The 25,091-nt window shown below is 45.7% G+C and overlaps 1 protein-coding gene across 1 annotated transcript; it reads left to right on the forward strand.

The window, feature by feature from the left end:
• The first annotated feature begins 1,125 nt into the window (after positions 1–1,125).
• LOC149343027 (uncharacterized) lies at positions 1,126–12,962 on the forward strand. The gene is made up of 5 exons (XM_089546874.1): positions 1,126–1,376; positions 10,850–11,001; positions 12,151–12,212; positions 12,348–12,434; positions 12,838–12,962. Exons 1-5 carry the CDS (start codon positions 1,260–1,262, stop codon positions 12,960–12,962), a joined length of 543 nt encoding a protein of 180 aa, XP_089403000.1. The 5' UTR covers positions 1,126–1,259.
• Positions 12,963–25,091: the final 12,129 nt, after the last annotated feature.

Genomic DNA, 25,091 nt, shown 5'->3' on the forward strand with positions numbered 1-25,091 from the left:
ACACTTCCTTACGGCATAGGGCTTGCGGTGGGATAGGAATGTGGCTGTCACAAATGGAAAATTTCAAATCGTTAAACCGAATTACTTTACAGGCTCATGAGACAGCTTGTCTGCACTCCATCTTACATTCTCCTGCACCAAAATTTCCCATTCCTAAACCTAGGCGACACGGCACACTCGTGAAATAAAAAGTTAAAAATGGATATTTGCTGCTTCTCATTTTCGGTTTAGTTTTGCTCAACTCGGGCACGGTCGCTGCTGGATTGAATTGAATTGAATTGAATTGGCTTTTTATTTGCAGGAAACAATACAGATGAATCCCTGCGGGTGGCGTAAGGCTAAAGGCTGCATATTCAGCTATTTTCTCAAAGAAAAGCTGTTGTGCTCTTTGTCGGACATGCACTTGTGTACTGAGTTTTCATTATTCTTTCAGCATAAAACTACGCACTTATGTTAAGCAAAGACAACCTAACACCAATGTTGGTGTGCTCAGCAGGATGCGGGATTACTGCTTATGGGTCGAACCGTCGTAAAGAACACCAGCACGAACGTGGTGTTGTTAGAGGGGCGCTGTACCCAAATTTGTAAAGTTGACCTTATTCTTTAGCACCATTTCTATGGGACATACACGCACATGCACTGCAGCCTATACAGCCCGAATGAAAACGTATCATACCCTGCTGGCAAGTCAGGTTAACCATCAGGCACAGGATATTTTCTCCATGAAAAAGAAAAGGTGACCCCTCCGGACGGTACATGCAGGTGTCAGTCAGCCGTCCGTTACAATCTAGGCATCTGACATTCAGGGACATTGTATTCCCAGCCGAATGAAAGGTCGCCAGAGAATGGCCAAGAATGGCAATACCGTAGAAGATACGACTATCGGTGATCTGGCTACGTAAAGCGAGCTTGGTAAAATGAAGCTTTCGCGTTTGATTGATACATAGTGCGCATAAATTTGACCCGTGTATTAGGACATATAACAGTGGAGGCAACAGGTTACTAAACGGTTTATCAAAATCTGTACATTTGTAACAGTGAGATATAAAAAATAACACAGCTAGAGGCCCTCGACCAGAGGTAAGAATCGCATTTAAAAAATGGCTGACCCAAGCGCAAAAGGAATAGAAACGTATGATTGAAATTAAGTGTGCTATAGCATCACGGAGCTATTAGCTGTACAATAGGTCCAGAACTCTATAAAAGTTCCGCCCGTGTCCACGTAAAGTTACTGAGCTGCATGCTCTCCGGTCCGAATCATGTATACAATCACAACGGTATTGCAGGCCAGCAAATGGGTTCTCGTATGCTATATCGCGGTGACCCTTGGCGAAGCGAAGCGCGAGGTACCTCCTGAAGGCAGGGATCTTGATGAGGTGAGTATTTTGTATATAGTCCCTTCCGGTTTGTACTTTGAGGTTAGCTCAAAAGCGACAAATGCGTAAGAACACGTCCAAGAACTGTTGTAGTGAACGTGCACTTGTCAGCATATATTTAGGTACAGTCTTTGTCAAAAGTAACCAGGCTCCATGGTTTGCTTCTCACGTCTATAAAAGAGCCCTCACGGCTTCCCTAAAGATCAAAAAGTTCATTGAAGGTGAGAACAGGGGTTCTACTTACCACACAGAGATTTAAAGCTCGAGGGCTGACATAACAACTTTAACATACATACGGCTATGAAGAAAATGTGCAGCCTGGTTACTTTTGACAGAGACTGTACTTTTGGTTGGTCGTGGCGGTCGGTGCCGACAAGTTGAGTTCTAGCAGCAGTATATTTGGTTGATACTATGCCGGCCCATTCCGTTACCATCGAGCGATGACCTGTTTTTTTTTCTGGTGATTGTTTTTTGTTTATTTTGGAAAAAACTACAGAGAATGTTTACTGCTTTCGGATCAGTGCCGCCGGACAGTGTCGCGCTCTTCAATGCACTGCGCGAGAGTGGGTACCATTTAACACGAGGCGCTTCCGGCTCCGGCGATAGACTAGTGAGATTAGCTAGCCCCAGAACTATTGTCAACGCGTCGAACACGTAGTTCTAGATTGCTGGGACGCTGTTTTTTTTTGGGGGGAGTCCTGCCAAGCCCACTTACCATTCAAACCCAGAGGTATTCCGTTTCTCGCCGTTATCAAAGAGCTGATGTGCTGTTTTTTCTTGGCTTGTGTGCGATCTGGCGGTCTCGAGTGGCAGTCAGAAATTGTGGTCCCGTGTCCTCCCTGCACGCAGTTATTTTATTCAGACTGCTATGTAAGCTCCGTGACGTCCTTAGGAACCGATCAATGGACGGAAAAAACTTTATTGCTAATAAACACAAAGGGCTCTTGACCCTTACGGGACACTGGGATCCGTGGTCGATCCTTGGTCCAGGATGTCGTATTTTACTGCTGCCGTCGTGGCTCGGCGTACGAGAAATCGTTGCAGTTCCTCGTCCTCGCTGGTCAGCAAGTGCTCCCACTGCATCACACTCGGGTTGTTTATTCTTGGTTCTAAGTACACTTAGAACAGGTCCATGTGACATGTTCTTGTTTAGGTTTACCCTGACACCATGGAGATTCGTCTGCATATTGTTTAGGGAAAATGTTGTGTAGTTTGTGCAGGTGCGGGTAGGTACCGGTTTGTAGTCTGCGCCAGTCTGTCGCTTCCTCTTTCGTAAGCCTTTTGTATGGGGCTGGGTAGCGTTTCCGCTGACCCCGGTAATGATCGAGTGTATCTGAGTACGTAGGGGTAGCTCAGTCAAAGGTGCTCGTGGCCCAAAGTGTTGAGTCTGCGCGGTTGACGTACCCTCGAGCTAACTCGTCTGCTGCCACGTTGCCCCTCATCCCCTCAAGTCCAGGAACCCACACTATACTATGTTTAGTGCTTTTGTGTCTTCTCGTCGTGTGTAGAATATTATTGGCGATGCTGTCGATCGTGCCCCTTGTGTAGTTTCTGCATTCTTGTTTGGAGCCCGTCACTATAGTGAGGTTGCGTCCTGTTGCATTGCCGTGCGATATTGCTAGCGCAATGGCGCCTTCTTCAGCTGCTTCTGTGTTTAGGTTGTTTATCGTAGCGCTGGTTCTTTCTTTCTCTCTTTCGTCTGTTACAACGGCGGTCATTTTGCGCTGGGATTGCCGCTGAGTTCCCTGCTGAGTGCTCGGACTCTGGCTTGTCGTCTTTCATGGTGTATATTGGGGTTTATGTGTCGGGGTAAGACCCGAATGTTGTTTCTGTCTTCATTATTCATCTGTTCCTTGTCCCTTTGTGTGCTCAGGAACCGAGGTTTTTTGATGACGTCATTGCAGTGGTGGATATCCTCGTTAAAATGAAAGTACATACATTTTTATGTCATACCATCCAACGCAGTTGAGGTGTTTGTGTACTTGCTGCAACAGGCAATAAAGGTGCGACCTTAGCCTATTGGTCGCGTGCAGCGGCCTTTCAAACTGATTCGGTCACGCCGCCGCGGAATCGACTTCCAGTCGTCGATGTTCATGTGATTTCTTTTCCGGCCACTATTTCTATGCAGACATGCACCGGCTATAACGGACATTGTTAGGCTCTCAACTTCCGGATTAGTGCTTTCGCAATAAAAAAGCACCAAACTAGTGCTTATTAACGACCGCTTTCTTGAACAAGAGCGAGCACAGTGCATGGAGTAGCTTCAAGAACTCCTATTTCTGCTTGCTTGGACGTTTTGGCGACTTGCAAGCGACGATACCAAGGAGTCGGCCTTACGCGCACATTCCTCCCGCAACTCCCCGTCTTTCACTCAGCCACATTAGGTAGCAATGAGCGGAGCCAGGGTCCATGTAGCAAGCACGCAGTCTGGGGCAGGCAGCTATCCGGCATAGCGGAAAAGTTATCTTTGGTCATGTTCTCGGGGATCTCAGGGAACTCGAAGCGCGTCGGCAACACGCGACTGTGTTCATTCTGGAGCAAGGTGGCTTCGCGGAAAGAGAGCTAACGAGCTCGCTGCGGTTCGCCTCCGATCATCGACGTCGCCAAGACATGGTCATATATATAGCGGACGTTGTTTTGTAACTTCGCTGTTGAGTCGGAAATCCTTGACTCTGTGGCATAGCCCTCATAAGGAACATTTCATGTCGCTGTCTGGCGTTTATTATTTCCGAATCACAAAACGGCACATGTGTCAGCACACTGTCATATTCATTTGTTGCCAGTACGACGACCCGCCGTGGTCTACTTGCGCGCTGTTGCGCTCGAGATCACAAGGTGGGCTGAGCGGCAGACAGCCCAGTACTGAGTACTAATTCTTGTACTTGTACAAATCCGGGTACAATTCTTGTACCCAGACCAAACCCGGTTGGTACCCGGCGAAACTGGGGAACGAACACAGCATCTCTCAAATTGGAGGCGGATGTTCATCCATAAGGCAGTCAATTCGGTAGAAACAATGGCCACCCGTACAAACAGGGCAATTTCCAAGAACGAGCTGAGCTATCTTTCTGAGAGTTGAGGTCGAATCATGGCCAAGCACCAAGCCCGAGGCGTGCAGGTACCTCTTTATTCGGCAAGCACCCGACGACACGTAAGTCTCACTAAGGTCGTGCGGATGCTCAATCACAAGGTCATCCGTGGTTCAAAAGGGAGACCTGGCAACGCCCCGCACGAGGGGCGCCATAGCCATCTTCCGGAAGGAGCCTCCTAAGTGGCTAAGCACTTGGCCGCTAGAAAATACCTTCTTATTACGGTGGGTTCCCACCAGGTGCAATATGGTTGCCCTCCGAAAACTAGGCCGGGTGCCGAGGACTTGACGGCCCGGTGTGATATAGGCCTCAGAGGGTTCCTGCGCCGCAGCCCCACATAATGGGTCCAGCGCTAGGCAGCGGAGTGTGTTCTTATTTTCCTGCTTGGTACCCGGTGACACCAATTACTGGGTACTACCGTTGCCTCCGCGAACGCAGTGGGATGATGTCGTCCATGGTAGGGAAGAGGTGCCCGTTATCTACTATATGCCCCCTAGATTTTGAGACGCCACCTTCTTAGAAAAAACAGCACCAAGTCAGGGGACACTCTACCCATCGACGGGTTGCCGGTGTCACTGCGGACCAAACCCAACACTCCTCGGGTCCGAGATGGAGGCCTAACTAAGAGACCACCACTCAAGAGCAGCGGGAGCATGCCTCTTGCGCGCAAGAGTACCGCGATTCGAAAACGAGCGCGGCGTTATCCTCACCCGGGAAAAGACATCCGCGTGCCGATAGAGCTGAATCATAATGACTAGGGTGCGGCCTCACCTGGCGACCAGAGCCGACTGCGCAATCCTCGAAAAGAACAGGGTTGCGTCACCCTTGTGTGAAACTTGTCATCCACCTCCTATATCAACGAACCAATTAATCCGCTGTTCTCAGGCCCAAGGTGATGCTGTACAAGGGCCAAGCCGGCTGTGAGACCTTTGATGCAGCGGAGGATGAAATGAAGCTGGCTTCAGGCAGGCTGGTTTTGGAAGATGAACCTTGGAACTTTTTGCGCTATTTCCATATCCAATGAGAGTGGTCTTAAAGAGCTCTTCGAGGGACAAGTGGGTAATAAAATTTTAAGGAACATTTAATCCTTACCCTAAAGCTGCGACGCGATTGCTTTAATGGTTTAATATCCAAAATGCGTAATTGGTCATTCTCTACATTCATGGACCACTGGTATTCGTCATACCACTCCTGGCGCAGGTGTAGGGTTGTCTGTCCAGTCTGTCCACGGACGTGATCGGAATAGGGGACGCGACGCGCGGTTTGCGAGGGGTCCTCCTAGTCGGCTGTGAGCTACCGCGAGCGCCTATGTCTAAAATTATTTCTAAATAATAGGGTCCACGCAGACCTTTGAAATTTGTTTCAAATACCCTCAAAGAACATAACTACTGGTCGGTTGCCGTAGAATAGGTTCTCGAAATCTTTTCAGGGGCCCTTTAAGTGTCTCCACTAATTATTTATTCGCCATCTTTCCTATCCTATGGTGCAATTGCGTTGACACCACTTAGCTCGGTTAAGACTTGGAAGATAAGTTTTCTTTCCTGTCTGATTTCGGAATCAGATTATCTCCCTCGGACGGTCCTCTGGCGTGTGCAGACCACATCACTGATAGCGACGACACGATATCGCTGAAGCTGTAGCTGTGAAATACACTACGATTAACTTACTTGTCCATTGTTTAAAAGACACCTACTAGGTAACCGTTAACAAAATCGGAGCAAACTCATATTTTAACTTTATTTTCAAACTGCACAAAGAACAACCGCAGAGCAAAGGACATACACACTTACACATCACAAGCGCAGCTTGAAGAAAAAAAGGAAAGCATGCTGGTGTCAGGATATTGTAATGGGCAATGCACAATATTCGCACCTTTAACTTATTTATATACAAATTTGAGAAATATAGCCAGCTCCTGTTCTTCGCCTGCATTTGTTTTTGTATGAATGACCATTTGGTACAGCTAAAGCATCGGTTTTGGTAGTAGTACAGCATTGCGGTTTCATGGCGGGGAAGGCCCACATATTGTGGTGCTAGAAAATATCTGCTCTTTCTCTAGAGCGACTGTAGGTCTCCGCAGAAAAGGGGATAAATTTGTGAACTAGGTATTTTATTAGGCAAGGTTGCAATCTGGGCACTCCTGTTCGTCTTTTGTTTACAAATGGTATTTAGAGAGGAGGGTTGAGAAAAGCTTGAGATGAAAGTAAATTTACTGCATCTGAAAAAACTACGTGCCTCGCTTGAGAGAGACTGCAGTGAAACGGCAAACATTCAAACTAGGACAGATGGTCTAAAATTAACATGAAGAAAACTGAGGCAATCACAAACACTCTATGAAATAAACAATAGACTACGATAGGTATTGAAAGTATTTTGGGCATAAATGAATCCCCGGCTGAAAGTAATAACACTTCCGGACGAGGAGAATAATGGGATGCAGTGACTTTCGCAGAACCTTACAGGTTGTGAGGAACAATGTTTTCTCTGAAGAAGACCGCATAAAACAGGCGCATCTTTGCAGTACACTTCCACGTAACAGAGACTTGGGGGCTTGAGAGGACAGCAGAAGAAAATAAACTAAGCAGGACGGACTGATTATTCCTCGGTAGCACTACCTATCTTTTGTCTAGATGGAAAGGTGGCTGCGTTGCTGTGAAACTAGCAAATGAAAGTCCCGGAACCCTTGTACATTCTAGCCCCCTGCAAAAAATGAGAACAGTTACGTCACTTCTGTGACGCATAAACAATGGGGCACTCCGACCAATCAGAGGCGTCACTTCCAAGGACCGAATGTGCGGCCGGACACCGGAAGTCAACTCATAACTGGTCACGGCTGCAACGCCCAAGGGCAGGTAGCATCAGCCTGCCCCCCCCCCCCCCCCCCTCCCCCCGTCTATTTCGATGGGGGCTTCCCGCTGCATCTTTTTTTTGTCGAAAAGTCTGCCATGAGGCATAAGTTGAGAAAGGGGGAGTGGAATGTAGATATATAAAGTTGAAAGAAGGAGTGGAGACCAGTTTCGGCGAGGTAGTCGCCTAGCTGCTGGTGAACTGATTGTCCATAGTCCACTTCACATAGTCTCCTTCGCAGTTCCACCGCAGGCCGACCTCCCTGAGGCGCCGTTTTCTAATAGGGGCCGTCGCTGGGCAAGTCCACAACAGGTGCCGCACATCACAATTGTCCGGTGTAGCGCCGCAGTGAGGGCACCTGTCAGTTGCAGGCAGGTCTTTATCACGGCACCGATGTCGGACAGGTGGGGTCCGAGCAGCCCCTGTCCGATTCCGGCGCACTGATACCTCCTCCTGCCGAGTAAGACTACGGGGGAGAGGGTGCGAACACGGAGGAATCAGAGCGCGTGTTCGCTGGCGCAAAGCTTGTGAATCGGAGACATGACCCAGGAATGGATCTGGGGGAAGAGGGGAAGGTGGCGGGTCGTCTGATGTGTTTGTATGAGATATCGTCTCGTTGAATGATATGTGGACCGTGAGCATGGCCGCAAACCCAGTGTATGCGTACAAGACATAAGTGCTTTGCGCAGAGCAAATGAATTGATTGTGTAATCTGGAATGTGCGTCGAAAAGCCTTAAGCTGTTTAAGGGCGGCAAGGGAGTCGGTGTAAAGACGAATTGCATTGAATGTGGGAACGACCGGAAGGGAAGCAATGGCATTGTAGATGGCTTGAGGTTCCAATGCCAGTGGGTAAATGTATCCGCGGTGTACGGCGCGTAAGAGTAGAGATGCGGATGGGCTGGACTATATACAGCAGTAACTCCCTGCTCTGCAGTATGTGATGCATCGGTGTACAATATGCACCCTTCAGCCAGATACGCGGCTGATACCGACGGGGAAACAGTAGGGCGATTGTCGGTGAGCTGACAGTGCGGCCACGGAGGAAGCGTCGCGAAAAGATGAAGTTATAGAGACTGTTTGCAAGCTCTGTTCGCAAACCGCTGGTCGGTGAGTTCACTGCGAGTATTAAGTTGGGAAAACTTCTGAAGCACGGGTATGGGTGTTAAACGGGGCAAATATGTTATGGCGGACATAGCATCATTACTGATATCTTCAAGGGAGTCCCACTGTCGGGTAAGACGTTGAAATTGTGCCTGATATATTATCCGTGGCTGAAGGATAGAGCGCACCACAAGATCGCATAACTATGCGACCAATAAGACCTATAGTAGCGTAAGTCAATTTACGGGTGGCTGTCAGCCATAGTGTGCTAGTCCCAGAGGTATGAAGAAGGAGGCCAAGAGTACGAACAGTTTCTGCCTGTGGAATCAGAGAACTACCTACTGTAAAATTTAAAGGGGGAGCTTTCCGTAAGCCGGCTTTGTTTCCGCTGCGAATGAAACATGAGAGGGTTAGACCCAGAGCTCGGTGGCGGGATGTCAAGACATCCAGCGCGTGCTGGAGGACCGACTGCATCTCGCTGCATCCCGCTACGTCTCGTGCGCTTGCGTCTCATTACTACGCACGGGTGCTGTAGAAATACGCTACATGGATGCGAAAGAAACTAAGTGGAGTTATCAAGGGCAGCCGCCGATTGCAGAACAAACTGCTCATCGCACCCAGGCACCCACACAGCGGCGACGACGAGGCGAGCTTGTGGCCTTGGATGCATTGTGTGCTGACGGGAAATGAACGCGTAAGCCTCGAGGGTCATCAAAATCACTCGAAGTACAGTCGCACTTGTATGTGAAGTATGTGATTCGCCACCACATCTGTGCAAGTTGGGTGCGCATTGCTCGCCCAACGGCACGCTGTTTATGGTATGTTTGTTGACTTAGCAGGCAGTTAGTATAACCGAGGACGATCCTTGTAATTCACTCTTCCGTGGTCGTTGAGATTTCATCGTTAGCAAATTTCCTCGCAGCAGTTGTAAGCGAATAACAAACAGGGTACTCTCCGGAATTTATGCATAACCAGGATGAATACATCCGCTTCTTGAACACTTTTATCGCGAAAGCTTTTAAACCGTAAATATCAACCTAGCTGCATATCGCGTCTGTGTGCTACACCTTCGTCCCGAGCACTCGACTGAAAGGTGTTAGACTCCGGCATTTAGGACCCGTGCTTCAAGTACTGCACGTATGATAGCCTGCGCTGGGAAACTTTTTCTTTAGCATGCGGTACTTCTCGGATATATTTTAGCATACCACAAAGCGTATCCTTTTCAATGCCACGCATCTTGTCACTCTATAATGACTTAGTATTCCCCTTTGGTGGCCTTTTTAAATTACAGAGGGCACTTATGACTACTCACGTCCTTTGAATGCGAAAGTGCTATTTTAACTCATGTTTTTCCTTCATTTCGAATGAAACACATACTCGTTAGCATACAGTCGTGAGGCAACGCCTACACTGGAGTTTACATTATTGACCATGAAGCAATGCTTTTTTAAGTCCAATGGAATAAGTGCTCACGCTGCAGTCTGAAAGTGCTTGGTTCTATTCCCTGCACCTTCTGAAGAAATTTTTTCCTGGCTGACGGATTCTTGTGCATTTTTGTGGACCACTTTTCTTGGATGCCGACAACGACACCGGGTTTCGTTGCTAATGGACCATATAAGGCTTTCGCCTGAAGAAAAGAACTGAGGACAAACTGCACACTGTGTAGCAAGCTATAGCCAGAAAGTGATAGGGCAACGTACATCGAGCGTGAAAAGTTTTCGAGGGACACGTGTCGCCGAAAATCGCAAATTTTTGTACCCTGGGCAGAAGGCCTGAAAATTACAGGGGATCTCCAGAGTACACGTCATAAGGTGCACGCTGTAGGATTTCACTTCATGGTACACATGCTGTGGATTCTACATAATCGTGTTTCTGGGAGCTCGTGTGCACCGTACACATCTGACGCTGGCTTTCTGTTCGTGGCAAGAACAGAGCAGAGTGGCTTAGAGAACAAACGCAAGTTAATGATGTTCCTGCTGACATAAAGAATAGACAACGGAGATGGGCAGGGCTTCTAATGAAAAGAACAGGTAACCCATGTTCCTTTGGGGCAGCGGGATTGGTTTCAACATAACACTAAGCAGCAGGGCGAAAGCAGCGGGAAAGCAGGTGGCGAAAGACAGCTTAGTGGGGAAGTCCATCTGCCTGCAATGGATGCAGGTGGGATGACAGTGGTGATAATCAGAAAGAACACGTGGTAGGCCAGTAGCTGTACGTGTTTCGCATTCTTTTGCTCCGATGCGCGTACGTGCCTATGTTAAGGCAACTGTGCGCACATATCGATGCCATCGGTATCGTGAATTTCATAAGATGCCTCTAAACGTAAGAGCTCTGCGCTTAAACTTAATGTAATCGTAAATTAAGCGCCGCGGATTTACAAAATCCACATCGCTTAAGTGACTTCTCACTTTTTTTTGGCCGTTTTCTTCTTGCAGTTATATGGTATATACCCTTCTGGTATTGTAATATTCGACGAAGACCTAGACGGAGACCTGGACTGCCTGACTTTATCGATTTCAAACATGGACAAAGATAGCCAGACGGCGAAATACGTGTGGACAGTCGAAGGAGAAGACGGATATATTAAGTAAGCCTAACCTGAAATTAGCAAGACAATGTGTTGCTATCATCTTCTGTACGATAGACGTATTGCTTTACCAATGCACTGGAGAAAATTCATCCGTTGAAAGCTGTATTTCAATTCTCACTCCATAAGGCTCCCCTGACTGCGTCGAAATGGTAGACCAAATTTGGGGTGATTTTTGCGTTTGACACTGGACTTCTTCCTATTTCTTTTGGCAGAGTAGCGTTTAAATCTTATCAGACATGAATTCCAATAGACATTCGAGGCTGAGACGAGCTGAAGTGCAAAAAAATTCAAGGTTGACGCAAACATCACTGGATCAGCGCACCCGATTATTGTCCCAGCTGTAGTTTTAGATAACTCTTGAATAGTCTAGTTTCGGTTGCAAAATGGGGTTCACAAGGCATAGAGAGACTTCTATTCTAATAGGAATATTAAACAATAGAAATTGATGTCCTGTTACATGACACATTGTAGCCTCTTTCTCAACCGGCTTTACCTAAGGTTTCCTTTGACGCGACCGTTTTACCGTAACATGTATATCAAGAATCACACTCTTCTTTTCGTACTTGTAGGGCTCCATGAACTGCGAGGCAAATAATGGCGTGAGATTCTGTACGCCCGGTACTTTTAACTAGGTCAAGGCGCGGACGATAGAAACCTTTATTTAGAGTAGTGATAGCTTGCGAAGGCTGCAGATGATGAAATAACGCTTAAATCTAACATCTGCTATAACATTTCACTATAGTGTGCATCTAGTACCAAGTACGAAAAAATACGCTCATATGATAGAGTTTCATTTATTTAATTTCAGGCAGCACAAATAGATCACGCTTTTCGCGGCTGCCCATATTTCAATATCATGATGAATATTTTAAATGTTCTCTACGGTCAATCTTTGTGTGCTCTTAGCTCTCTATTACTTTTCGGTCAGTATTAAAACTTCCAAGCAGAAATTGTTTCATCACCCTAAAGCTGCGTCTTAATCTGAAATTAGGTGGTTTTCAGAAAGGGACATTGTAGCCACACAATGGCATCCGTGAAAACATCGATGTAGCTTCTACAAACCTGCAATATGCAGCCAACTTTCGTGGCCCTGTGTCGTTGTGCGAAGCACACACTGGGAAATATTCCGTCCTTCTTTCTTTTTAGCAAAAACTTCACTGTGCATTGGAAGCCTGGAACGACGCCTGATGCGCCTTTATTCAAAATCGGTGAGTGTAATTGGGCACCTTTCGCTTGTCTGCTACTGAAGTGACTGTGATTATTGTTGTTCTGAGAGATACACGCCTTATGCCACCTTTTGGACCTTGGTGAGAGAGCTGCAACTAGCGAATAACTTCTTGCAGCTGATGGCCCTTGGAAAGCTGTCAAGATTCTTTACACGGATAACGAGGGCTGCATCGTGGCGGACTTTCCATATAAAGAATTGCATCGTAAGTGAATCGTGTATTCGTAGCGTGTCCAGCTTTAAGCAAGTAACACCTTTAAAGAGTTTTGGTTGCATTATTTTGCCAGAGCAGCACAATTCGCAGCAATACGAGGAAACTGTAATGAGCGGCAAGGAGGTGCTTGCTCGGAAAACTTGTTGCGTGCAGCTAATAAAGAATTTTTTTTTCTGAGATGCTGAGGTTGTCCACGTTATCCAGCTTAATAATAATCTGAAGAAGACAATACTGGGGACCTAACTGCAAAAAAATGAGAATGATCTTAATAGCACCTGCGCTCTTTTCAAAATGTAAGCTTCTGAGCACGCAGGAATTATAGAGGAGCCTTTAATTTCTCTGCTTTTACTTGTTTCGACGACATGCTTCTTAATGACTTTTTCTCCCGTCGCAGAGTGCGGTCTGTTGCTGTCGGAAGAGACCAAGAACCACGTTCCCCAAAGCTGCATAGACCGACTGAAAGAGACCTGTGGCACGGAAAATATAGCCTATGACAAAGGCAGCTGCAGTTCTGTGTAGGGAATCTCCGGAAATGTTACCACCTCCTCCGGACGCAGTTTTCGAGCTTTTATTGCAGTGTGCTGTTTGCGAGTGTGATTAATAAAAAAATGGCTTGTGTAATGATTCCCACGTAAACGAAATAATTTTATTGCTTTCAATAAAAGTGAGCTTCGTCTGCAAAAACAGACCGATAGCAATGCTTCACGGAGCTGTTTACAATCTAGCCGCTTTTCATCAAGTCATTATTTTGCCCCAACCGAGCGTACAAAAACCGCCCCGCAGAATGGTGTACAAAGAGCATGCATAGAAGCGCTTTTCAATACAATCTTTTCAAGTACCGAAGTACAAATATGCTGGTGATAGTAAGAGGAATGGAAATAGGCTAAATATTTGATTCTAAATATATTTCTGGATATTTCATTTATTACAAATGGATTAATCTGTGGGCCAAAAGTGCATTGCCATTACTGAGAGCGCGATAATTCTAGAAGAAAAAATTTGAACGCCGTCCTGGAAGAAGCAGCGTTCTTGCGCTAGCGCTGTGTCGTAACTTTGCAAGGACATATGAAACGAGATATAGATCGTATTCTATATATATTTACACCGCTAAAAGTAAAGGTCAGAGAAACCTTCTAAGAGTTGTCGTGCAGTAGGCAGGAAGTTACAGCTTTAGAGAAGAAATAACTATAACGGCACCCGTCTTAAGTGAGCCTATAATTAAGGAATATTTTTTTTCCAAGAATATACGGTACAACACTTTAAATCTATAAATTATATAAACAACTGCTTGATGAAAGAGCGTTCACGCTTTATTTTTTACATGAGCAAGGGGACCATGACAAACATCGATCCTAATGTGCAAATTTTAATTTAGGCGCCAAGTTCGATGGAGGCGAAATTCTAGAGGCACGTGTACTGTTCGATGTCAGTGCATGTGAAAGAACCGCAGGTGGTCGAAATATCTGGAGTCCTTCACTACGCCGTCTCTATTAGTCTGAGTCGCTTTGGGACATTAAACCCCATAAACCAATTTAGTGGCGTTTTACATAAAGAAAATATTACCGCATTGTTAAATTTTCCTACAATTTCTCAAGCAAGTCTCTATACTCCGTCTCACAAGATGTTTGCAGCACCGCGAAAGGTAGAGCTCTCTCGTACAATCAGAATGGCGCCCACTACATTAGTGTGTTCCTTCGCGCCTATCACCCCGCCAATTACTGACAGGTGGCTCCATCCATTTGAAAGAAGGCGTACTAGTAGTTAGCTTCTTTCTACCTCTAGCAGGTGGCTCTTGATGTCTTTTAATTCTTTCATCTGTTTTTTTTTTTTGCACTGGCGTACGCCCATTCCAAAGGGACCGGTAAAAAATTGGTAAATTGGTTTTTGAGGAAAGGAAATTTCGCAGTGCATATTTCACATATCAAGGCGGACACCTGAACCGCGCCGTAAGAGAAGGGAGAAGGTAGGAGTGAAAGAAGAAAGAGAGAGAGAAAGTGGTGCCGTAGTGTAGGTCTCCGGAATAATTTCGATCACCTGGGGATCTTTGACGTGCACTGACATCGCGCAGCACACGGGCGCCTCTTGCGTTTCGCCTCCATCGAAACGCGGCCGCCCTGGTCGGGTTCGAACCCGGCTACTCCGGCTCGGTAGACGGGCGCCTTACCACTGAGCCACCGTGGCGGGCAAAGGGACTGGCCCCACTTTTTCTTTTTTGTCGCCACCTGTTCGTATCAGTTTCTTTGTTGTCTCGCCACAGTTATTTTCAATATTCCTATCATGTGTATATAAATTTATTTATTCCATCGTTGTCACCACACCATGAAGATGGGTCAAATACAGACCGTGGCGAAATGCAAAACAATCCCATGTGCTGCGCGTAAGTCAACGTGCAAGCGGTACAATCTAATCCGAAGCCCTCCACTACGGCGTCTGCTATATCTCATGAGAGACGATTTCGTTCTCACTTTCGTCACTCTCATTGCGACCGTACTGAAAGGTCCCGACTTTCTCGCGCTCGTTAGCAATTTAATGGGGTTCATATCATCGTCTCATCAGAAATTCATTCAGCTCTGCTGGTTGTGTCGTCCTCTAGGTCGACAACAATAGCCGGTCCTTGGTCAACAACATCGTCGATGATGTGGTCCAGTTTCCTCATCACATCTTCCTTACCAATAACATGCTGCACATAGTTCTTCCATTTCTCAGTAGTCACTTGCATGATGGATTGGCAAACCAGAGGCTTTATGTCTTGGAGCTTAAGTGACTTGTTTTGACTGGCAACGAAACACTTGACATCGCTCCAAATAAGCTCTATTGGTTTCAGTTCGCAGTGGTAGGGTGGCAGGAGCACAATGAGATGGCCAGCAGCTTCGGCGATGCAGTCCATCGGTATCGGTCCCCACCTTTGTTCACGTTGTCTACAAGCTTCATTAGCCCGGCCTTCACCATGTCGCTGCTCAACGCGACACCTTTTCCGGAAAGCCAAGTCTGTATGTCCTTTTTTGAGGCTTCGTCCGCAGCACTATTTCCTGCTTCACACAATGATATGGCGCGTTGTCCATCTCTGTAATGCTGCCGGCTTCTTCGGGGACAACATCGCCTCTGTTCCTCCTTCCTTGTTTCTTGTGTCCCGTCCTTTGCGCTGCTCCACCACGATGCAACATTCGGCCCGCATTCAACGTCTGCGTTGTCCACTGGAAAAGCGTTCGCTCGCTACCTGGGTGAGTTTTGCCGTGCTGCTCATGAGCGCATTCGGGCTTCAACTGCCCCCTCTCTCGACGCGAAGCACTTCAAGAAGCCAGCTGCGATCGCCTGCTTGGTAAAACAGCGCATTGCCGGTGTAGGGCACACAGGCGACACAGCCGACTAGGACAACGCTGAAAATGGCGACGTAACACTACCTCCCAGCAGGCCTTCGCAGAGCTGTGTTCGTACAGGATTTGTCTGTTATTTTCACCAGTGACTGAGGCACTTTTTACCATCTAAATCTACCTGTCCAAACTATATTTTCAATTGTTGCGCGCATTGTTTGATTAACAGTTCTACACTGCTCAAATGTCCGAAGGACTATTTTTTGTGTTCCAGCAGCCCTGATTGGACGAGAGAGCTCTGCCTTGCGTAGTGATACAAACATCTTGTGAGACGAATTATAGAAAGTGAGGGCCAATAATGCAAAAGAAGTTATCGCATAATTCTTTTCTACAATGTTATCAAAGCTACAAACTAAAAATTCTTCGGCATTGCCAGAACCACCTAAATGACGGTTCGAAAGCGACGAATACACTGCTGTTTTATCGCGCAAAAAACTATACGGACGCTTACGTACCCTTAATAGTGGAATGCGACAACTTTTTCTGCAGAAAAGCGCGGGACCAGGACCATTTTCACGTAATCTTGTGACGTTATCATCCTCTCATCCAATTACCGACACCGGCCCCCAACCGATTCCAACCGGCTTGCCTCGCCCTTTTTAGGTTGCGCGGGAAAGGGCGAGGCCAGCGCCTTGGTCACGTGACCTAGGCACGTCATCGCCCTTGCGACCACTCAGCGCCTTTTGTGGCTAATACAGGACGCGAAATCGCTTGATGTGAATATGCCAGAGTGGGCACGTGACAATTGAATTGAATTAATCAAATGGTGACTGGCCATGGTAGGCACGTTGCTCACTAACTGGTGAGCAAGTTGCCGCCAGCCGCAGTGGGATGGTTTTGATGACGTCAGAAAGTCACATCTCCTCTCGACGAACCACGGATATTTGTGACAGACAGCGCCGGGTCTTTCTGCGTAAACGGACTCTAATGCTACCGCTTTAAATCGTGCATAGACAGGTATAGCAAACAAGGGAAGGGGATGAGGGGCTCGTTATAAATATGACAGAAGCCAACAGCCACAGAAACCAAGGGGCACAGGGGATTTTTTTTAAGTTATTTATTTTGTGGTGTTGATCAATTTAGAATATTACTGAATATGTTATCGTTTAAAGATAACTGATTAGAAAAGCAAAAGAAAAAACAACCACCTGCCGCCGGTGGGATCCGAACCCACGACCTCCGAATTACGTGTCCGGTGCTCTACCTCTGAGCTACGGCGACGGCTGTCAATTCTTCTGTTTTCGGGGGTATTTATGTTTACAAGTAACCTAACCTTGAGAGTGTTCATCAGCGCCACCCACGTTCATAAGCGGCGGACGTAGAACGTCCTGAGTTACCGCAGGTGTGACGTAGAACGTCATTGAACGGAGAGGGTGGAAGCTGCGTGAGAACCCTCTTATGCTTCCTAAGGCGTCAAGGCTGCCATAATCGAGGCCCTCGCTAAGCAATTAAGCAAACAAGGGAAGGGGATGAGGGGCTCGTTATAAATATGACAGAAGCCAACAGCCACAGAAACCAAGGGGCGCAGGGGATTTTTTTTTTAAGTTATTTATTTTGTGGTGTTGATCAATTTAGAATATTACTGAATATGTTATCGTTTAAAGATAACTGATTAGAAAAGCAGAAGAAAAAACAACCACCTGCCGCCGGTGGGATCCGAACCCACGACCTCCGAATTACGCGTCCGGTGCTCTACCTCTGAGCTACGGCGACGGCTGTCAATTCTTCTGCTTTCGGGGGTATTTATGTTTACAAGTAACCTAACCTTGAGAGTGTTCATCAGCGCCACCCACGTTCATAAGCGGCGTACGTAGAACGTCCTGAGTTACCGCAGGTGTGACGTAGAACGTCATTGAACGGAGAGGGTGGAAGCTGCGTGAGAACCCTCTTATGCTTCCTAAGGCGTCAAGGCTGCCAGAATCGAGGCCCTCGCTAAGCAATTAAGCAAACAAGGGAAGGGGATGAGGGGCTCGTTATAAATATGACAGAAGCCAACAGCCACAGAAACCAAGGGGCACAGGTGATTTTTTTTTTAAGTTATTTATTTTGTGGTGTTGATCAATTTAGAATATTACTGAATATGTTATCGTTTAAAGATAACTGATTAGAAAAGCAGAAGAAAAACAACCACCTGCCGCCGGTGGGATGCATAAGAGTGCTCTCATGCAGCTTCCACCCTCTCCGTTCAATGACGTTCTACGTCACACCTGCGGTAACTCAGGACGTTCTACGTCCGCCGCTTATGAACGTGGGTGGCGCTGATGAACACTCTCAAGGTTAGGTTACTTGTAAACATAAATACCCCCGAAAGCAGAAGAATTGACAGCCGTCGCCGAAGCTCAGAGGTAGAGCACCGGACGCGTAATTCGGAGGTCGTGGGTTAGGATCCCACCGGCGGCAGGTGGTTGTTTTTTCTTCTGCTTTTCTAATCAGTTATCTTTAAACGATAACATATTCAGTAATATTCTAAATTGATCAACACCACAAAATAAATAACTTAAAAAAATCCCCTGTGCCCCTTGGTTTCTGTGGCTGTTGGCTTCTGTCATATTTATAACGAGCCCCTCATCCCCTTCCCTTGTTTGCTTAATTGCTTAGCGAGGGCCTCGATTCTGGCAGCCTTGACGCCTTAAGAAGCATAAGAGGGTTCTCACGCAGCTTCCACCCTCTCCGTTCAATGACGTTCTACGTCACACGTGCGGTAACTCAGGACGTTCTACGTCCGCCGCTTATGAACGTGGGTGGCGCTGATGAACACTCTCAAGGTTAGGTTACTTGTAAACATAAATACCCCCGAAAGCAGAAGAATTGACAGCCGTCGCCGTAGCTCAGAGGTAGAGCACCGGACGCGTAATTCGGAGGTCGTGGGTTCGGATCCCACCGGCGGAAGGTGGTTGTTTTTTCTTCTGCTTTTCTAATCAGTTATCTTTAAACGATAACATATTCAGTAATATTCTAAATTGATCAACACCACAAAATATATAACTTAAAAAAAAATCCCCTGTGCCCCTTGGTTTCTGTGGCTGTTGGCTTCTGTCATATTTATAACGAGCCCCTCATCCCCTTCCCTTGTTTGCTTAATTGCTTAGCGAGGGCCTCGATTCTGGCAGCCTTGACGCCTTAGGAAGCATAAGAGGGTTCTCACGCAGCTTCCACCCTCTCCGTTCAATGACGTTCTACGTCACACCTGCGGTAACTCAGGACGTTCTACGTCCGCCGCTTATGAACGTGGGTGGCGCTGATGAACACTCTCAAGGTTAGGTTACTTGTAAACATAAATACCCCCGAAAGCAGAAGAATTGACAGCCGTCGCCGTAGCTCAGAGGTAGAGCACCGGACGCGTAATTCGGAGGTCGTGGTTTCGGATCCCACCGGCGGCAGGTGGTTGTTTTTTCTTCTGCTTTTCTAATCAGTTATCTTTAAACGATAACATATTCAGTAATATTCTAAATTGATCAACACCACAAAATAAATAACTTAAAAAAAAATCCCCTGTGCCCCTTGGTTTCTGTGGCTGTTGGCTTCTGTCATATTTATAAGGAGCCCCTCATCCCCTTCCCTTGTTTGCTTAATTGCTTAGCGAGGGCCTCGATTCTGGCATCCTTGACGCCTTAGGAAGCATAAGAGGGTTCTCACGCAGCTTCCACCCTCTCCGTTCAATGACGTTCTACGTCACACCTGCGGTAACTCAGGACGTTCTACGTCCGCCGCTTATGAACGTGGGTGGCGCTGATGAACACTCTCAAGGTTAGGTTACTTGTAAACATAAATACCCCCGAAAGCAGAAGAATTGACAGCCGTCGCCGTAGCTCAGAGGTAGAGCACCGGACGCGTAATTCGGAGGTCGTGGGTTCGGATCCCACCGGCGGCAGGTGGTTGTTTTTTCTTCTGCTTTTCTGATCAGTTATCTTTAAACGATAACATATTCAGTAATATTCTAAATTGATCAACACCACAAAATAAATAACTTTAAAAAAAATCCCCTGTGCCCCTTGGTTTCTGTGGCTGTTGGCTTCTGTCATATTTATAACGAGCCCCTCATCCCCTTCCCTTGTTTGCTTAATTGCTTAGCGAGGGCCTCGATTCTGGCAGCCTTGACGCCTTAGGAAGCATAAGAGGGTTCTCACGCAGCTTCCACCCTCTCCGTTCAATGACGTTCTACGTCACACCTGCGGTAACTCAGGACGTTCTACGTCCGCCGCTTATGAACGTGGGTGGCGCTGATGAACACTCTCAAGGTTAGGTTACTTGTAAACATAAATACCCCCGAAAGCAGAAGAATTGACAGCCGTCGCCGTAGCTCAGAGGTAGAGCACCGGACGCGTAATTCGGAGGTCTTGGGTTCGGATCCCACCGGCGGCAGGTGGTTGTTTTTTCTTCTGCTTTTCTAATATGTTATCTTTAAACGATAACATATTCAGTAATATTCTAAATTGATCAACACCACAAAATAAATAACTTAAAAAAAAAATCCCCTGTGCCCCTTGGTTTCTGTGGCTGTTGGCTTCTGTCATATTTATAACGAGCCCCTCATCCCCTTCCCTTGTTTGCTTAATTGCTTAGCAAGGGCCTCGATTCTGGCAGCCTTGACGCCTTAGGAAGCATAAGAGGGTTCTCACGCAGCTTCCACCCTCTCCGTTCAATGACGTTCTACGTCACACCTGCGGTAACTCAGGACGTTCTACGTCCGCCGCTTATGAACGTGGGTGGCGCTGATGAACACTATCAAGGTTAGGTTACTTGTAAACATAAATACCCCCGAAAGCAGAAGAATTGACAGCCGTCGCCGTAGCTCAGAGGTAGAGCACCGGACGCGTAATTCGGAGGTCGTGGGTTTGGGATCCCACCGGCGGCAGGTGGTTCTTTTTCTTCTGCTTTTCTAATCAGTTATCTTTAAACGATAACATATTCAGTAATATTCTAAATTGTTCAACACCACAAAATAAATAACTTAAAAAAAAATCCCCTGTGCCCCTTGGTTTCTGTGGCTGTTGGCTTCTGTCATAGACAGGTATAGTTTTCTAAAACATAGTCCAGGTTCGAGGGGCCCGATTCGCTTGTGTTATGCCAATTAGGAACTCTATTTCCCATATATAAGCCTAGGTGTTCCAGTTTAAAAGATTAAAATTGTGAAGTGATGTAGCACAGCGGGAAGGCTATCTGGCTACCTGAGGACCTGGCTCGAATCGGAGCAACGCTTACCTCGTTGAGCGCCTTGCATTCGATGATAATTCTCACCATTGTATCACACATATATCACGAAGTTTTCGAGAAATATTACCTTCGAAATAATGTTGCCGACTTTTTGTGTTTGTTCTTAAATGTACTGCCCAGCTACAGATGAACGGTTCCCAGTACCAGTACACTGTGGAATCAGAAAATTATTTCTAAATCTTTAGATCGCATGTGTTCCTATGCGCTGGGCTTCTAGCCAATACACTCCTGTCTGAAGAGGCCAAGGACCACGTTCCCCAAAGCTTCCTAGGCCATTTGAAAGATTTTTACGGACGGAAAATATAGCTTACGACCAAGGGAGCTGCAGTGTTCTGTAAGGGTGCTCCGGAAATGCTACGAAGCCTTCCGAATGTGATTGTCAATCTTCTCTGGCAGTGTGCTTGTCTTTTTTTTTTTGGAAGCACTATTGATAACAAAATTCGACTGTCTTATAATTCTCATGTTATCAAAAGAATTTTACTTGTCAAAATAAAAATGACAACTTTTTCACTGAGACTGCGAACCTATTCCGGAAAGAATGCTTCACGGAGTTGTTTAAAAGGTGGCCGGTTTCCGGCAAGCGACTTTCTTGCCATCGAAAATCACAAAAACCACACGGCGGACGTTACCACTTGGAGTATGAAACGAAGTGCATTTCGATGAATCACATAATATGCGGAAAAGCGTACTGGCGCAAAAAGACGGAGACCAACGCACACAAGACAGGACTGGCGCCAAGTTCCAAATAAGTATACTGTTCGAAAAAGGAACTTCATAACCGCACGAGATAAAGGTACAATCAAAAAGATAATGACAAAAAAGATAAAAAAGGTGACTACACAAAAGAATGAATGTCAAAACGACAGAAGCAAGAATTACGATGTTTGCAATGATCCGCTAAGAAACCTAATCTCTTCTTCTGACCGTGACAGAGACGGCTGACTCACGGAGCATCGTCTTCAATTACTGAAATACATATCTGCGAGGGATCCGAAAAAGGGTCGCTTATTTCATCCTATCATTTTCTTGGTTGTGACATTTATCATGCAATCATTTGTGAGTAGAGAGAAACTGAATTAGGTTTTCGAGAACGCCAAGTTTTCACGAGAGACCGTTATATGGAAAGAAGCACTGTTTACGTGCATAGTTTCGCAATTTTCCAACGGCTTACCAAACGAAATATACAACGTATGATCATCATTTTAGGGTGCTAAGACTAAACGTAATGACACGTATGTTAGAGAACGGCGGCAGTCTAAAGTGCATCTATATTTATGTAACTTTTTCGCACTACTGCTCGGTAAACCGCCTTTCGTACTAGCTATTAGGTGATAATAGCGCAATAAGACTATTTTTCTTATGAGAAAGGAGACCGTTCGTGACATAGTTCGTAACGTGACTTTTTAGTAGGCTATTGCATATTATAAAAAGAAAATAACACCACATCTTTAACTTCTTTTTAAATGTCGCAAACATTGTAAAGAGAATAATACGAAAGAACATACTGTAGTATTTTTTTTCTCGTGCAGAGTTATTGGGGCTGAAACCTTGAACTTCTCTTGCACTGGCAAAAGCAACTAAATGAAGGTACAAAAGCAAAAATTACGCCGCTGTATTATCGCAAAAAAATAATGGGAATGCTTAAATCACCGTAAAAGTTGAATCCTAGAAACAACGCATTAGAAATTTATTTTATTTATTTATTTATAGATACTGCGATCTTGTACAGGTCATAGCAGGGTGGGACAAAACAAAATACAAGCATATAAACACACACAAATTCACAACATTTACAGGCACTTTTCAAACAGAAGTAAAGAATTTTGATTAACAGTCTCGCTATTAAGTTTGTTCCAATCAGTAATTGTCCTCGGAAAATAAGAATATTTAAAGCAGTTATTTCGGGCGTTCAAAGGGGTTATGGTTAGTGCATGCTTTTGTCTCGTGTTATAACCTGAGGAGTAAGAAAAATAATTAGAGGTATCAACTTTAAAATGTCCTTTTATAAGCTGGAAAAAAAACTTTAATCGACAAGCACGACTGCGCTCAGTGACGGGAGGTAACCCACTTCGCCTCACGAGCTCACTTACAGATGCACGGCCATATGAGTTAAAAACAAATCTAGCTACTTTATGCTGTATTCGCTCTAATTTCTGAATGTTTGTTAACGTGAAAGGGTCCCAAATGATTACGGCATATTCTGGTAACGGATGGATGAGGGAATTGTACGCCAATAGACGAACACTAGGTGGGGATGACTTTAGGGAGCGCCTCAAGAAAAATAGTTTGCGCATTGAGTTTGCTACTACAGCGTCTATGTGTTTTGACCACGAAAGGTTGTTAGTAATCCATGGGCCCAAATATTTATACTCTGTCAGTTCTAATAATGATATGCTGTTAGTACCGTACACAAAATGAAGAGGCATTTTCTTGTTTGTAATTTTCATGAAGACGGTTTTTTCAAAATTAATACACATCTGCCATTTGTTGCACCACGCAACCACCTTCGCTAGGTCATTATTTAGACGCACCTGGTCGTCAACTGAAGACACCATTTGATACAGGATACAGTCATCCGCGTACAGCCTCACGCGAACTGAAAGATCTGCCACAATGTCATTAATAAACAAAAGAAATAAGAGTGGTCCCAAAACAGATCCCTGGGGGACGCCAGATATAACCCGGACACTGCTAGAAGAAATATTGGTTAGAGTGACGAAATGACATCTGTTCGAGAGATAAACTGTAATCCATGCAAGTATCCTGTCGTTTTCAATGTAGTAACTTCATTTATGAATTAGTTTGTTATGTGACACCTTATCGAATGCTTTACGGAAATCCATGAATATTGCGTCTTTTTCTTTTCCCTGGTTAATCGACTGAGCAGTCATGCACAGTTTCAACTAACTGCGTACTTGTAGAAAACCCACGCCTGAAACCATGCTGAAAATCGGTAAGTACTTTGTGCTGTTCCAAGAAACCTAATATATGTTTATGAATTATATGTTCTAAAATTTTACATGATGTGGAAGTTAGAGATATGGGTCGGTAATTCTCGATGTGTGCTTTTTTTCCGGTTTTGTGCAGAGGTTTAATCGCGGCTGTCCTCCAGTCATTCGGTAAAGATCCGTCATGTAAAGATCTGTTGAATATTACTGTCAAGTGCTTTGCACACCACTCCGCATAGCGCTTCAAAAAAGTGTTTGGTATGTTATCGGGACCTGCTGATTTTTTGACATCAAGGTTCAAAAGCAAGTTACAAACACCAGTCTCTGAAATTACATCAGATATGGCAGGGAGTGCTGCAGAAAAGTTGGGATAACTTTGCTTCTACATGTTTCTCTATCTGTGTCAGTTCTTTCATCCCAAATGCATTAAATCTGGAGAAAGCCGGTCCTCCGGAGAGGCCCACTTTATGCGACAGCAAATTTTCCGCGTTAATGGGGCCATTTTTGGGAGGCCCTATGATCGTCTTGCAGTAAACAACATCATGACCCTCTACTGTTTCGTTTACCACAAGTACGACTCCTTAGACAACCATAATATTACTTCCTGCAGGGTGGTCTGCGGATGCTTGTGTGTGGGTCAAGAGGACTACAATCAGAAAAGCTAAAGAACACTAATTGAGGTAGTCAGTTTGCGCTTCATGTAAGTCACGCGACTTACACCGAATCGCAATACAGCGTTATGGTGACCCATAATAAGATAACCGGGATATCCTGCTGATCAGATGGGCCTATTTATTTATTTTCCTTGCAGGGTCTGTCAGCATCATTTGGGATGAAGTTCGGTTTGAAATTATAAAAAAGGAGAAAAGTACAGAATCACAAATAGATTCAGAAGCACTTATCGTAACTGCCTAAAAATGGATGAACCAGGAGCATCGAACTGGATAAAGTTATCACATAAAATCAAAATTCAGAAAATAGTCGAAAAAAAAACAGTGAGGCAAATGCAATGACTTAAGGCCGAAATACATGGAGCGTTTTTAATGCGGCGAGTGCGCGATTTTCGCCCGACGGCGCAGGTTTGACGCCCCGCGTCGAGAAAAACGCCCGCCGCC

Source organism: Amblyomma mixtum, chromosome 5 (assembly GCF_055824585.1).
Source record: "Amblyomma mixtum isolate Tamu chromosome 5, ASM5582458v1, whole genome shotgun sequence".
In the NCBI taxonomy this organism is placed as follows: domain Eukaryota; kingdom Metazoa; phylum Arthropoda; class Arachnida; order Ixodida; family Ixodidae; genus Amblyomma; species Amblyomma mixtum.

Bases quoted from the DNA above. Each gene is read 5' to 3' on its own strand.
- LOC149343027 (XM_089546874.1), top strand. From the start codon at position 1,260: ATGTATACAATCACAACGGTATTGCAGGCCAGCAAATGGGTTCTCGTA. The intron at 11,002-12,150 runs GTAAGCCTAACC...CTTTCTTTTTAG, and splicing joins GGAGAAGACGGATATATTAA to CAAAAACTTCACTGTGCATT. The intron at 12,435-12,837 runs GTAAGTGAATCG...CTCCCGTCGCAG, and splicing joins TCCATATAAAGAATTGCATC to AGTGCGGTCTGTTGCTGTCG.